The 13,466-nt window shown below is 31.7% G+C and overlaps 1 protein-coding gene across 5 annotated transcripts in view; it reads left to right on the top strand.

Annotated features, from left to right (window-relative positions):
* LOC127724692 (palmitoyltransferase ZDHHC14-like) overlaps window positions 1-13,466 on the top strand; it is a 39,733-nt gene that overhangs the window by 15,579 nt on the left and 10,688 nt on the right. For 3 of the 5 annotated variants that reach the window (XM_052231748.1, XM_052231747.1, XM_052231751.1), the window contains exons 7-10: window positions 195-304; window positions 2,076-2,208; window positions 5,626-5,764; window positions 7,153-7,203. In XM_052231748.1, coding sequence (XP_052087708.1) covers window positions 195-304; window positions 2,076-2,208; window positions 5,626-5,764; window positions 7,153-7,203 — 433 coding nt within the window. The remainder of the gene's footprint in view (window positions 1-194; window positions 305-2,075; window positions 2,209-5,625; window positions 5,765-7,152; window positions 7,204-13,466) is intronic. The other 2 variants (XM_052231750.1, XM_052231752.1) reach the window with 1 other exon arrangement.

Genomic DNA, 13,466 nt, shown 5'->3' with positions numbered 1-13,466 from the left:
TAGGTGTGTCTCATTAGCCAAAATCACTGTACATCAAAATATTTTATAAAGGCTGGAATACATAACTTGATTATTCAATAGATTATAAGGTTTAAACTTTCCCCACAGAGGTAAATGATATAGAAAAAGATTTTTTTTTTCAGCTTGGAACTTACTAATAGAAATTTCTTCAAATGTATTGCTTTCTCCTTCAGATTAAAGGATCTTATTCAGCAAAAAGGGGCCAAGAAAATTTTAATCCATTTAGTCAAGGATCTATATTGAGAAATTGCTTAGTAGTATTATGTGGACCAACACCACCAAGGTAAACTAGATCAGTATTATTTACATATTAACTGGTTACTGTGTGTAAACAGTATACATTTAAAGTGAAAGATATGTTACCAAATTCAAAATTGTGCTTTGTTTATAGACCAAATAAAAGAAATATGTTAACATACCTTTTAAGCTGCTTTTCTCATCATTTGGCATCATCTCTGTCATCTTCTGTTTACCTTTACAAAAATCTTTGAAACTACTGGGCCACATGTAAAAAAACTTCGAGCCACAATCATTATAAGGGTATCTAGTTTTAAAAATGTGTCCGATGATCCTGCATGCTAACAAACATGGCCGGCATAGCTAATTATAGAAAAAAAAAACCTATATATAGAGAAAGTCTGACAGGGGCAGAAATGTTCTTAATTACCTACTATCCATTTACATCAAAACTATCAGATGACTACTTATAGTTATAGGAATTAAATGATGAATGGGCTTCCTTTTTTGTGTTTTGGGCAAAAACTAAAGATAGAGGGAAACTGTAAACAGAAAAAAGGATCAGCAATACAAGATCAACAAAAAAGCGATTTTTGTCATGAATTCTATTCTAGTCTACAATATTTGAGAGAGACTATTGTTGAAGATGCACATAGACCTAGGTGAGCAACACAGTTCTCTTTGAAGTCTCTAGATAAAGTGGCTATCAAACTGACAGTCTCCCTGGTTTCATTGTTATGGGCTCTCCTTGAGTAGGGGATGTCAAGGATTTAATCCTCCCAATGTCAAACCAGAGACATTTAAATTATCATTTGCAACTTGTTCTCTTATCATTCTGCATTTAAGAATTGAATGCTTCTTTTTGTAAATTTATTGGGGTGTCAAAGTGTTGACTGAAGTATTTTGTATGAAGTGCAGAAGCGCTTCATTCTAAAAATGTACACACAGTCAACGCTTTTACAACCGTATAAAATTACTAAAAGAAGCATTCAATACTTATAATTACATTTTTTTGCTTGGATCATGAAAACAAGATTTCTTTCAAGTTTTACTTTTATTTACCTGTTCACTAATGGGGAAGCTTGTGTCATCATGAATGTTACATTTCATTTTGAAATGAAGGTTAATTTCAGAATCACGCGAGATTGCTGTTATCCAATCAAAATAACGTATCATAATGAAACATACATGTAATGTAATTATTAAGGGGTATGTGCAAAGAATTTATGATTATGGTTAACCACTAGTGGTAGGTCAATGATATTTGGTATGCAGTTGAATTAGCATTGGAACATTTCATTTCCATGGAAATTATTTGGCCCCAACTCCTTAAGTCTTGGTCTATTGACTTTGAATCTTTTGCTTAGTTTACATGTATTAGTTTGTGATTAGGTCAGCTTATGGAGAACAATTAGTGGTAGGTCAATGATAGTTGGTATGCAGTTGTATAAGCATTAGCACATCTCATTTCCATGGTGAATATTTGGTCCTTACCCCTCAGTCATCATCTATTGACTTTTGCTAAGTTCACATGTATTAGTTTTGTGATTAGATAAGTTTAAGATGAACCACTTATGTTAAGTCAATGATATTTGATATGCAAATGTATATGAAAATAATATAAAACTTATTGTATATGGTTTTATTTTTTTTATTTATCAAGTTTTTTAGTCCACTACCACTCAAAGAAAGAATAAAATATTTTTTTAAATTATGCATGCCAGCTCTTTAAATCTTACCATGAGTGATTTGAATCATTTGATTTTTATATCAATGATACTATATAATAAAATATTGATAATGGTCTTATTTTACAGTTTGATAGATAGACGAGGTTTTGTAGTCCCAGAATGTAGTCCCATACATGATGGAACGCTTGCATCTTCTGGTAAAGAATCAAATGCAGTTAAGATCCGACATGAAAACTATGGATCTACAACTCATTATAAGGTAATTACTAGTTATGAGCTTGCCTAAATGCTTCATTTATCCTGCTACTTGAGTGATAAACATGGAGTAAATCTGAAATGTGAAAAATATGCACTAAAATGTTAACTAGGTCTGCCAATCAGAACAATCCTCCATTTCTAATTAGCAAGAGAATAATAATCTATGAGTTATAATGTTGTGGAAAAAGGATTTAAACAATCACAAGCTATTTCAGTTTTGACAGTACATGAGGAAAAAAATGTTGCAAGACTAGCAATATTTACTGAAGGTATCTGCTAATTCAAAATAAGCATGTAACATGACCTTTTTTCGCACTGTCTTTATTTCACGATTTCCTTACTGATACCAAATTCATGCCATCTTGAATTTGCTATTCATAGGAGTCCTGCACAAATTTAAGTGAATGATTTTAAAACAGTACAGAAAGTACATGTATCGTAAAGCAAGTGCTGAAAATCCACCAAAAAACCTTTTTGTTTAGTTTTTGTTGGTTCATTAATGTACATGTACATGTAGATTTCAAGTTAATTGACTTATGATAAGCATGGTTAAACCACTACATTTATGCTTGCTTTTAAAAACACATACACAATGGACATAAAGAATAGGTTTACTATGAGCACATAAGAAACTGTGAGGATTGCAGCTAATTAATCAATCTTTTGATCATATTAATCAGTGTAGCAAATACAATGTTGTAATCATTTAAAAATGATTGAAGGTGTCATTTACTTTACTGTCATGAGTGTTTTTTATATAACAATATCAATAGTTTCCTCTTGCTTAAAATATATTTTATTTTAATTTTACTGTCATGAGTTAAAAATTAAATTTCTAAACCTGCCTTTCATTTAGAATTGAATTGTAATGTGTGATATAATCTGCTTCTGAAAAATTGTTGTTATAAATTGGCCCTGTACATAATCCTATTTGTATACTTTCATGGATGGTCTTCATTCTTTGAAGCAGTTTTCCTTGGAAATTTTATGCTGAAATTTCATTTTCGTGTTTCGAAAAATAAAACTACTGAGAAAATTTCCCGTTTACAGTAATATAAACTTAATGCACAGGTGCCAACCATTATGATTTTTCCGTAATTGTTTTGAATTTTGGATTAAAATTACAGTGTTAGGATTAACAGTCTATGTGTTACAGATTTTCTTTCATTACTGGTCAAGGAACAGTTTCCTGTTTAGATATCATATTGATCATTGTGACGCTTCATTTTTGGTTATAATTGTGTAACAATAGCATAAGATAAGGGTTACCAATTTCTATAATTTAATTCTGATTAAACATATATTTCACAGATAAATTGCAACATTCAGACAATAATGAATCATATTATTTCTTAAACAGGCAGATTTTGTTAAAAAGTAACATCTTTGACTATTTGACTGAATTCTTTAAATGTATGCAATAAGATGATTATAGTAATGTTAACATATTCTCTTACTGATTTATACTCTCCCGGACTGGTTCATAATCATGTGGTTTGTTCAATCTTGGTAGTTCATTGGTTAAAATTCAATTATGGTGTAAAAATATCTCCTCCCTTCTGAATTGGCAGAACATTGGAAAAGAAAAAATAAAGTTTGTCTAATTATTTATTTCTCAGTGTTTGATTCCTTATAATTAAACCCAGCAAGTCTTTATTTTTAATTTATCTGATGGAATACTTGAATTTCTACAGTAAGGAAAGAAAACATGGACAATGAAATTGGAACATTATGCCTTTTTTCAGCGTGAAGGTCGGTGTTCTTCACTTGTTCATCAACTTTGAATCGTAGTTATAACTAATAAAGGAATTCAATTAATTGTCACTGTGTTCCTAGTTGTTAGTATGATTGTTATGAAATTTAATGAAAAAAAATATGATTACTGAAAAAAAATCATAAATTACGAAAATCTTCACACTTTTTAGCTCACCTGGCCCAAAGGACCAATTGAGCATTTTTATCACTTGACGTCCGTCATCGTTAACTTTTACAAAAATCTTTTTCTCTGAAACTACTGATCCAAATTTAACAAAACTTGGCAACAATCATCATTAGGGTATCTAGTTTAAAAAATGTGTCCGATGAACGCGCCTACCAACCAAGATGGCTGACATGGCTAAAAATAGAACATAGGGGTAAAATGCATTGTATTGTCAATCTTGTAAACCACTATATATAGAGAAAATCTGACAAGGGCAAAAATGTTTGGAATGAAATCTACCTAGTGTCCATTTACTTCCAAACTTGTCAGAAAACTTTTTATAGGAGTTATTGCCCTTAAATGACGAATGTTACCAACTTTTTAAATTTTTGCCTATTATCTTGAAAGTTATATTAGATAAAGAGAAACTTTATCAAGCAGAAATGATCAGTAAGATAAGTTCTACAAATAAGTCAACATGGATGAAATCAACTGATGACCCCTTTATTGGAGTTATTGCTCTTTAATGGTTATTTTTACTAATTTTTTGCATTTTTGCCTTATTTCTGAAAAAAGTATGATAGATAGTTAGAAACTTAAATAGGCAAAAATGGTCAGCAAGACAAGATCTACAAATAAGTCAACATGGTTTAATCGTCTAATGACCCCTTATTGGAGTTGTTCTTAAAAATGATTTTAGGCATGCAATTTCTGGCAGCGGCAGAGTCAATAATGTATAAGTTTGTAATTAGGTCAGTTGAAGGAGAGTCATTAGTATTAGTTCAATGATATATGGTATGCAGTAGTATAGCTGGGGACTCCAGCTTCCTCCAACAATATAAAACCGGCGTCACGATATAGCAAATTGTGCTGAAAGTGGCATTAAGCACCTAAAAATCAATCAGTTGTATTAGCATTTGCAAATTTCATTACCATGGAGATTATGTGGCCACTTCTCCCTGCATCATGGTTCATTAACTTTGAAACTTTTGCAAAGTTGACATGTTAAAGATTGTGTTTAGGTCAGTCAATCTAAAGTCAGTTCAAAGGGAAACACTTATATAGGATAAGTCAATGCTATTAGGTATGCACTTGTATTAGCATTGGCAGTTCTCATGTCCAGGGATTATTTGACGATGGACCTTCAGTCATGGTTCATTGACATTGAATGTTTTGCATAGTTTGCATGTTAGCATATTACCATTTCAATTTTAATATATGCATTATACTATCATATTTACATAAAGGCAAGACATCTCTGTGTAAACATTTTATCTTTATTTGTATAAATTTGTTTACAACTGACATAAAAGCATTTAATATGAGGGATAATGTTGTCATTTTTATATTGTTAGAAAACTAAACAATAGATAATTGCTCAATAAAAAAGGAAACAGTAATGTATTGCTTAGTTAGATATGTGTAAAACAAATGAGTTAAAAAAATGTGAGTATGGTAGATGATGGATGTATGACATGACATTCTATTTATTTGTAGAACTCTAGTAATATTGGAACAAATACAGCTGGGGATCCAGTAGTTGTTTCTAATGGCAACCTTCCTGTTACCAAGCATGATATGATAAGTTATCAAACTTCTGATGGCACAGTAAACAACCATCTTCCAACAGTCAACGGTAAGTCTGACACACAATGTTCAGGATTGGTTAGGCTATGCATCTTGATTATTATCTATATTCCATATTTTGACTTGGGTATATCACTTATCATGGGTTTTGTCCAACCACAAATTTTATGATGATCAATATACACTTTAGATGTCTCTTTGAACTATATATGCTCTACCTTTTGTAAATGCAGTAATGCATATATCTACGCCCCCACCGTAGCAGAGGGGCATTAAGATTTACCCTTGTCCCTCTATACGTTCATCCGTACATCCCGAAATTGGTTTCCGTTCTATAACTTTAATTTGCCTCAACCAAATGTTATGAAACATATACACAATGCTTATTACCACAAAACACAGATCAAGTTTGAATTTTGGTGGCTTCACTTTTATTGTTCTAGAGTTCTGTCCCTTTTCAGTTTGAAAAATTGCTGAATTTTTTGTTTCCTTTCTCTAACTTAAGCTTGTCTCAACCAAATGTTATGAAACTTATACGCAATGCTTATTATCACAAAACTCAGATCAAGTATGAATTTGGGTAGCGTTACTTTTATCGTTCTTTTGAGTTATGTCCCTTTATAACGTTGTATGCAAGCTGGGGCATCATCTGTGTCCCATGGACACATTCCCCATTTATTTCATTTTAAAACACATCCTATATTGATAATCTGAAACATACTTAAATGAATTTTTTTTTTTTGAATACACACTGATTTTGCTGATTTATGCATGTAAATCAACAAAACTAGAAATGTACTAAACAAAAATTTTGCTAAAGAATATGGATGTTTTATATAGCAGAAATGAGCAATACCAACATGACCAAAGAAGTGTCATATCACTAAGACAAATTCCTTTTGTATTCCTACCTGCATAAAGAATGTTAGGATTCCATGTAGTTAAAAAGTACTTGCATGAAAGTATTGTGCCCTGTTTTTGTTTTTTGTTTTTGTGTCTCTATATCTGTATCTGTATATTAAAACTTCTACTTTTACACATTGAAATTTGTTTTTTTTTTTATTAGACATTTTGTTTTCATGCCAAAAAAATAAGGCTATTGCCAAAATTTTTTTTTTTTTTAATTGAAATTTATTTGCTGTCAGCAATCAATTCATTATAAAATTTTTAAAAAAAATATTTCAAGAGCAACATAAATAGGATATGTGTATGTCTGACATTCAGATATCTGTTGTGTTGATGTATAAAGACATGTTAGCAAGAATTATGTTAGATCATATATTTGTGCTAAGACCTAACTTACATCTGGAAAAATGAAAACTTCAGTTGTGATCTTAGGATTTAAAATTCTAGAGCTGCAAGTCTTCTTCAAATATCACTTTACTAATAAGAAATATGTGACTTTTAACTTTTTCTTTGGGCTTTCAATAAAATCAGGAGGGAAAAAATCCTTGTGGAATATGACATTGACCCAGTTAAACTACCCAGGTAAGTTAGGCATGTCGTAAAGCATGGGGGTTTAATTAGTTTTTTTATGTTTGCTTATCATCAAGATACTTTTGGTTCTTATTATATCAGAAGTTATGAAAGGCTTATTATGTTAAAGCCATTAATTTGAGAATTAGGTATCATAGATGTTAGTATCTTCTTAATTACAGTTAACTCTCGCTGCCTCAAACTCGGTTGACTCGAAATTTCGGATGAGTCGAAGTTTTCTCGTGGTCTTCTAAAATCTCTTATATACGAGAATGAACAATTTTGTCTACTTAAAATAACGATCCATTGGAAATTACTGTTCCGGCTAAAAAACACAGGAAAAAATTGTAACAGTACAAAGAAATAAATAAGAGACGAAAACATAAAATTTTATTATAATAATAAAAGACCATAACATACAGATTCATCGATCTGAAACCAGAATATCGTCCCCCCCTACCCATTGTCATCCCGATTTATTTTAGCTTTACCAAGCTGACCAAAAGTTGTGTCCCTAGGTCTTTCAAACTTCCGGTTTTCGGTTGAGTAGAACTACAGGTTGGAAATATTGCTCTGGTCAGGCTGACTTTGAGATACTGAGAGTCAACTGTATTATCATCCTGAAGTACATTTCTAATCAGAAAAGAAAATCTTTAAAAGAATTACAGATAATTTGAATTGTGCTTTTTATGCTTGTCCAAAAATGAGGAAGAGCATAAAATTATACTGTTATTCTTATTTGTCTCCTTCGGTTAAATTTACATTATATCACATCTCAAAAACCATATTTGGTATTTCAATGATTGACCATGGAATAAACACTAATAAACAGTTCATATTTACTATAAAATCATTTTTTTGTTTGGGTGACTTTGGTTAAGTTAATTTTAGTGATACCCATAATAATATACTGTGTCTGTGATATTTCACTTTTTTAAACATCTACATGTGTGAAATTTTATATATTTCTCAAATTTTTGCATGACAATATCTATCATTTAATGCTCCAGGGATGAGTTTGATTTTGGACTTTATTTTATTCCTTAGTTTTTGTCGAGCCTGCAACTATTGTCGCAGAAAGCTCGACATAGGGATAGTGATCCGGCGGCAGTGTTAACTAACTTCTTAAAAGCTTAATATTTCAGAAGGTAGAAGACCTGGATGCTTCATACAATATATATAGATGCCTTATGATATGAAGTTTCCTCCTGTCATATGTTCATTGTCCTTGACCTCATTTTCATGGTTCAGTGACTACTTGAAAAAAAAATTCAGATTTTTTGTTATGTTAATTTCCCTCTTATTCATGTTATTATGAGTAAGAGGATAACTATATTTTTTTATGTGCATACCTTGCAAGGTCCTCATGCCTGTCAGACAGTTTTCACTTGACTTCGACCTCATTTCATGGATCAGAGAACAAGGTTAAGTTTTCGTGGTCAAGTCCATATCTCAGATACTATAAGCAATAGGTCTATACTTGGTGTATGTAATGATTGTAAGGTGTACATGTCCAACTGGCAGGTTTTATTTGACCTTGACCTTATTTTCACGGTTCATTGCTCAATGTTAAATTTATTGTATTTTGGTCTGTTTTTCTAATACTGTATGCAAAAGGTCAACTATATTTGGTGTATGGGAATATTTTACGATGTATGTGTCAGTCTGGCAGGTTTTATTTCACCTTGACCTCATTTTCATGGTTCATTGCTTATGTTAAGTTTTTGTGTTTTGGTCTTAAACTTTAAGCAATAGGTCAACTATATTTGGTGTATGGAATGATTGTAAGGTGTATATGTCTGTCTTGCAGGTATCATCTGACCTTCACCTCATTTTCATGGTTGATTGGTCAATGTTCAGTTTTCCTGGTTAACTTTGTTTCTCAGATACTTAAAGCAATAGGTCAACTATATTTGATGCATGGAATGATTTCAAGGTGTACATGTCTGTCTGGCAGGGTTCATCTGACCTTGACTTCATTTTCATGGTTCATTGGCCAGTATAGAATTTTCCATGGTTTGGTTTGTTTCTTTTATACTATAAGCAATAGGTCATCTATATTCTGTGTATGGAATGATTGTATTAAAGGTGTACATGTATTTCTGGCTTGGTTTATCTGACCTTGACCTCATTTTTTTGGATCATAAATGTTAATGTGATACTTGTAGTAAAACTTTATATGTAGGACTATCATCATAAAATCAATGGTCAGTATAGTAGGTGAGACATTTCAGCATGTGCACTCTTGTGTTAAATGATTTGTTGAATACAGTTTCTAAGGTATTTATGAACAAAACCTATGAAATTCACTTGTTTAAATTGATTTACAATAGTTTATAAAAATGTGTTATGAATCAAAGCACAGCAAAAGGGGAAGATGCACAGAAATATATTGGAATATTTATTGGACATATAATGGTATACCCTGTCGTCTTCATCGTCCAAAAACATTTGGTTTTCAGACAATAACTTGAGTATAAGTGTTTGGATTTATATGAAATTGTTCCATACCACATAAGGAAGGTTGGAATAGATTTTGGGGGTTATGGTCCAAACTGTTTAGGAATTAGGGGCCAAAAAACAATGATTTTCTTTTTTCTGGACAATAACTTGAGTATAAGTCTATGGATCTCTATGAAATTGTACCACAAGGTTCCATACCAAAAAAGGAAGGTTGGGATTGGTTTTGGGGATTATGACTCTAACTGTTTAGGAAAATATATAAGGGCCTTAAACAATGGTTTTCTAATACTTTGTATAAATTGCTCATTTCTTGACCAATTTCAATGGGGTTTAATTCAAAGTCTTGAATTCCTGGAGTTTTTTTAATATGATGAATCTGATTGTGTATTTAGATTTGGATTTTGGACCTCCATTTTTAAATTGGTCCACATTGAGGTCCAAAGGGTCCAAAAATTAAACTTTGTTTGGTTTCAACAAAAAATGAATATAGGGAGTTCTTTGATATGCTGAATCTAATCGTGTATTTAGCTTTTAGATTCTGGGGCCCCATTTTTAAATTTGTCCACATTGAGGTCCAAATGGTCTAAAATAAACTATTTCTGATTTCATAAAAAGAATTCTTAGGGTTCTTTGATATGCTGAATCTAACTGTGTATTTAGATTTTTAATCTTGGGCACAGTTTTCAAATTGGTCCACATTAAGGTCCAAAGGGACCAAAATTAAAATTGGTTTGATTTTAACAAAATGTGAATTCTGTTTGTCAAAATCTGGGTCCAAAATTAAACTTTGTTTGATTTCAACAAAAATTGATTATATGGGGTTCTTTGGTATTCTGAATCTAACCGTGGATTAAATTTTGGATTTTGGGCCCAGTGATCAAATTGTTCCACATTGAGGTCCAAAGGGTCCAAAATTAAACTTTGTTTCACTTCATCAAAAATTGAATTCTTGGGGTTCTTAAATATCCTGAATCTTACCATGTATATATTTTGGATATTAGACCATAAAAGGTTAACGTCCAATTTCAAATTGTTAAGTTCTTAGAGCTGTATCAAGCTTGCATGTTGTGTCCATACTTGCCCCAACTGTTCAGGGTTTGACTTCAATGGTCATATCAACCTGCACCCTGCAGAGCATTTAATTCAATATAATATTTAGGAATATTTATTAAGAGTTTGTAATTGTTAGGATGTCATTGTTTTATACTTTTAACTTTTAAATATTAGAATAAAGCATAAATTCCAATTGCATAATTGTAAAAAAAATACATTTTAAAAATTATGTGCATGAAAATGTTGAGCTGATTTTTCTTTTATAACTATTTTTATACGACCGCAAAAAAATTTTTGTGGTCGTATATTGGTATGACGTTGGCGGCGTCGTCGTCGTCGTCGTCGTCGTCCGAATACACATTAGTTTTCGCACTCTAACTTTAGTTTAAGTGAATGGATCTCAATGAAATTTTACCATAAGGTTCAATACCACAAAAGGAAGGTGGGGATTGATTTTGGGGGTTATGGTACTAACAGTTAAGGAATTAGGGGCCAAAAATAAGCATTTTTGTAACTTCCAGACATAACTTGTGTGTAAGTATATGGATCTCTCTGACATTGTACCACAAGGTTCCATATCACAAAGGGAATGCTGGGATTGATTTTGGGGGTAATTGCCTCCAAATTTTAGGAATTAGGGGCCAAAAAGGGGCAAAAAAACAAGCATTTTTCTAGTTTCATGACAATAACTTGTGTGTAAGTGTATGGATCTCTCTGACATTGTATCACAAGGTTCCATATCACAAAGGGAATACTGGGATTGATTTTTGGGGGTAATTTCCTCCAAATTTTGGGAATTAGGGGCCAAAAAGGGGCAAAAAACAAGCATTTTTCTAGTTTCAGGACAATAACTTGTTTGTAAGTGTATGGATCTTTATGAAATTGTACTGCAAGGTTCCATATCACAAAGGGAAAGCTGGGTTGGAGTTTGGGGGTAATTGCCCTAAACGTTTAGGAATTAGGGGCCAAAAAGGGACAAAAAAACAAGCATTTTTCTAGTTTCCAGACAATAACTTGTGTTCAAGTGAATGGATCTCTCTAAAATTGTACTGCAAGGTACCATACCACAAAGGGAAAGCTGGGATTGAGTGTGGGGGCGATGAATCATAAGGGGGTTCAAAAATTTGGGGGGGGATTTTTTTTTCCTTTTTTTTCTTTAAAATTTTCCATTTTAAATTGGTTATTTCTGATTTATATATAAAAGCAAATAATAATGATATGGTTTGAATAGCATACATGTGAACCTCCCGACAGGAGTACAATAATCCTGTTTTCAGGAGTCTCCTCCCGACCTCCGGTTGAAGAGGAAAATTATAATCCCGTGTATGAAATTTTTCATGAATGAAAAATTTCTGCCCAACATATCATCTCAGGCATCTGGTGTAACTCACATTACCTGAAGTTATATTTTACCTGTAAATCAATTAACATGCATAATTATATGGCTTCACTTGTCAGCTTGGGTGTCAAACATACTGGTAATCAATGATTTTTTACCTCAGGCTAACTGCCGTTGTGTAACAAAAACTGTGTATTTATTGGGTTACTTCCCTTGATTTATCCTGTTTTAAGTTACTTTCCTTTTAATAATGAAAATTTTTAAAAGAATATAAATAAAATATAAATTGAACAAATAATCATAAAAGGATGGTAAATAAATGATTTTAAATGTCTTAGGACAAATAAAAAAATAATAATTTGAAAATTATTTGAGGATTCTATACTTCCTTTCAAGGCTTAAATTGAAATTTATATAATAACTATGACCCTTGTTTTACAGTTAGAATGATTTTCTGAGTATGCAAACAAAAGCTATTTGCAGATAGTTAAACAAATGTTCTGGTTGCAATAAATGTTTTATAGAATATGAAGTAAAAAATTTAAAGAACATACTGAAAAAAAAAAATGTTAGATTGAACATGTAAAATATAAAGATGGAGAAACTTTATAAGTACAAGGGTACTATAAACATAATAAATTGGATGGAAAGTTGAAGAAAACACACTTTAAAAGACCATTTTTACAGCACACGGTTACATTTACGACAAAATTTATGTCGATTAAAAACCTCCTGATCTGAGTCCTAATCTCCTGACCAAAATTTCCCAATCTCCTGATCTGAGTTTCACAGTCCATCACATGTATGAATAGGTAAATTAAAAAATTATAAGTTCTGAGACCACTTTCATTCTGTGTCAGAAACCTATGCTGTGTCAAATATTTAATTACAATCCAAATTCAGTGCTGTATCAAGCTTGAATGTTGTGTCCATACTTGCCCCAACTGTTCAGGGTTTGACCTCTGCGGTCGTATCAAGCTGCGCCCCAGCGGAGCATTTTATTTTAAATGGTCTTGGAAAATCACCTGAAAACTATAGATTGAAACAAATTCAAAGTTAACAACATCTTAAAGTCAAGAGGTAAAAAAAAATATTCCTCAAACTATATTTAACTGGTTAAAGTAATGCCAAGTAATTGATGTTTAGTTTTGAAGTTGTCCCCTTTGAATACATCTATGATACAGGATCAAGCATAGCCTAAGAAATGTCTTGCAATGTTTCTCCTTATTTTCTATGAATGTAATATATTATTTGATCTTCTTTTTATGAATATTATTTATTTTAAATAACTGTAATACAGTTGAACAAACCCTATGTTTTGATTTTACTGTCTGTTGTTATTCAGTTGACAGTATATAAATATCTAACATGTAAGGCATTGTTGTACATTTGAAACATATATGTGATGTTAATTTTATAT

Source organism: Mytilus californianus, unplaced genomic scaffold (assembly GCF_021869535.1).
Source record: "Mytilus californianus isolate M0D057914Y unplaced genomic scaffold, xbMytCali1.0.p SCAF_14, whole genome shotgun sequence".
Classification (NCBI taxonomy): domain Eukaryota; kingdom Metazoa; phylum Mollusca; class Bivalvia; order Mytilida; family Mytilidae; genus Mytilus; species Mytilus californianus.
This window is presented reverse-complemented; position numbering and strand designations above follow the sequence as displayed.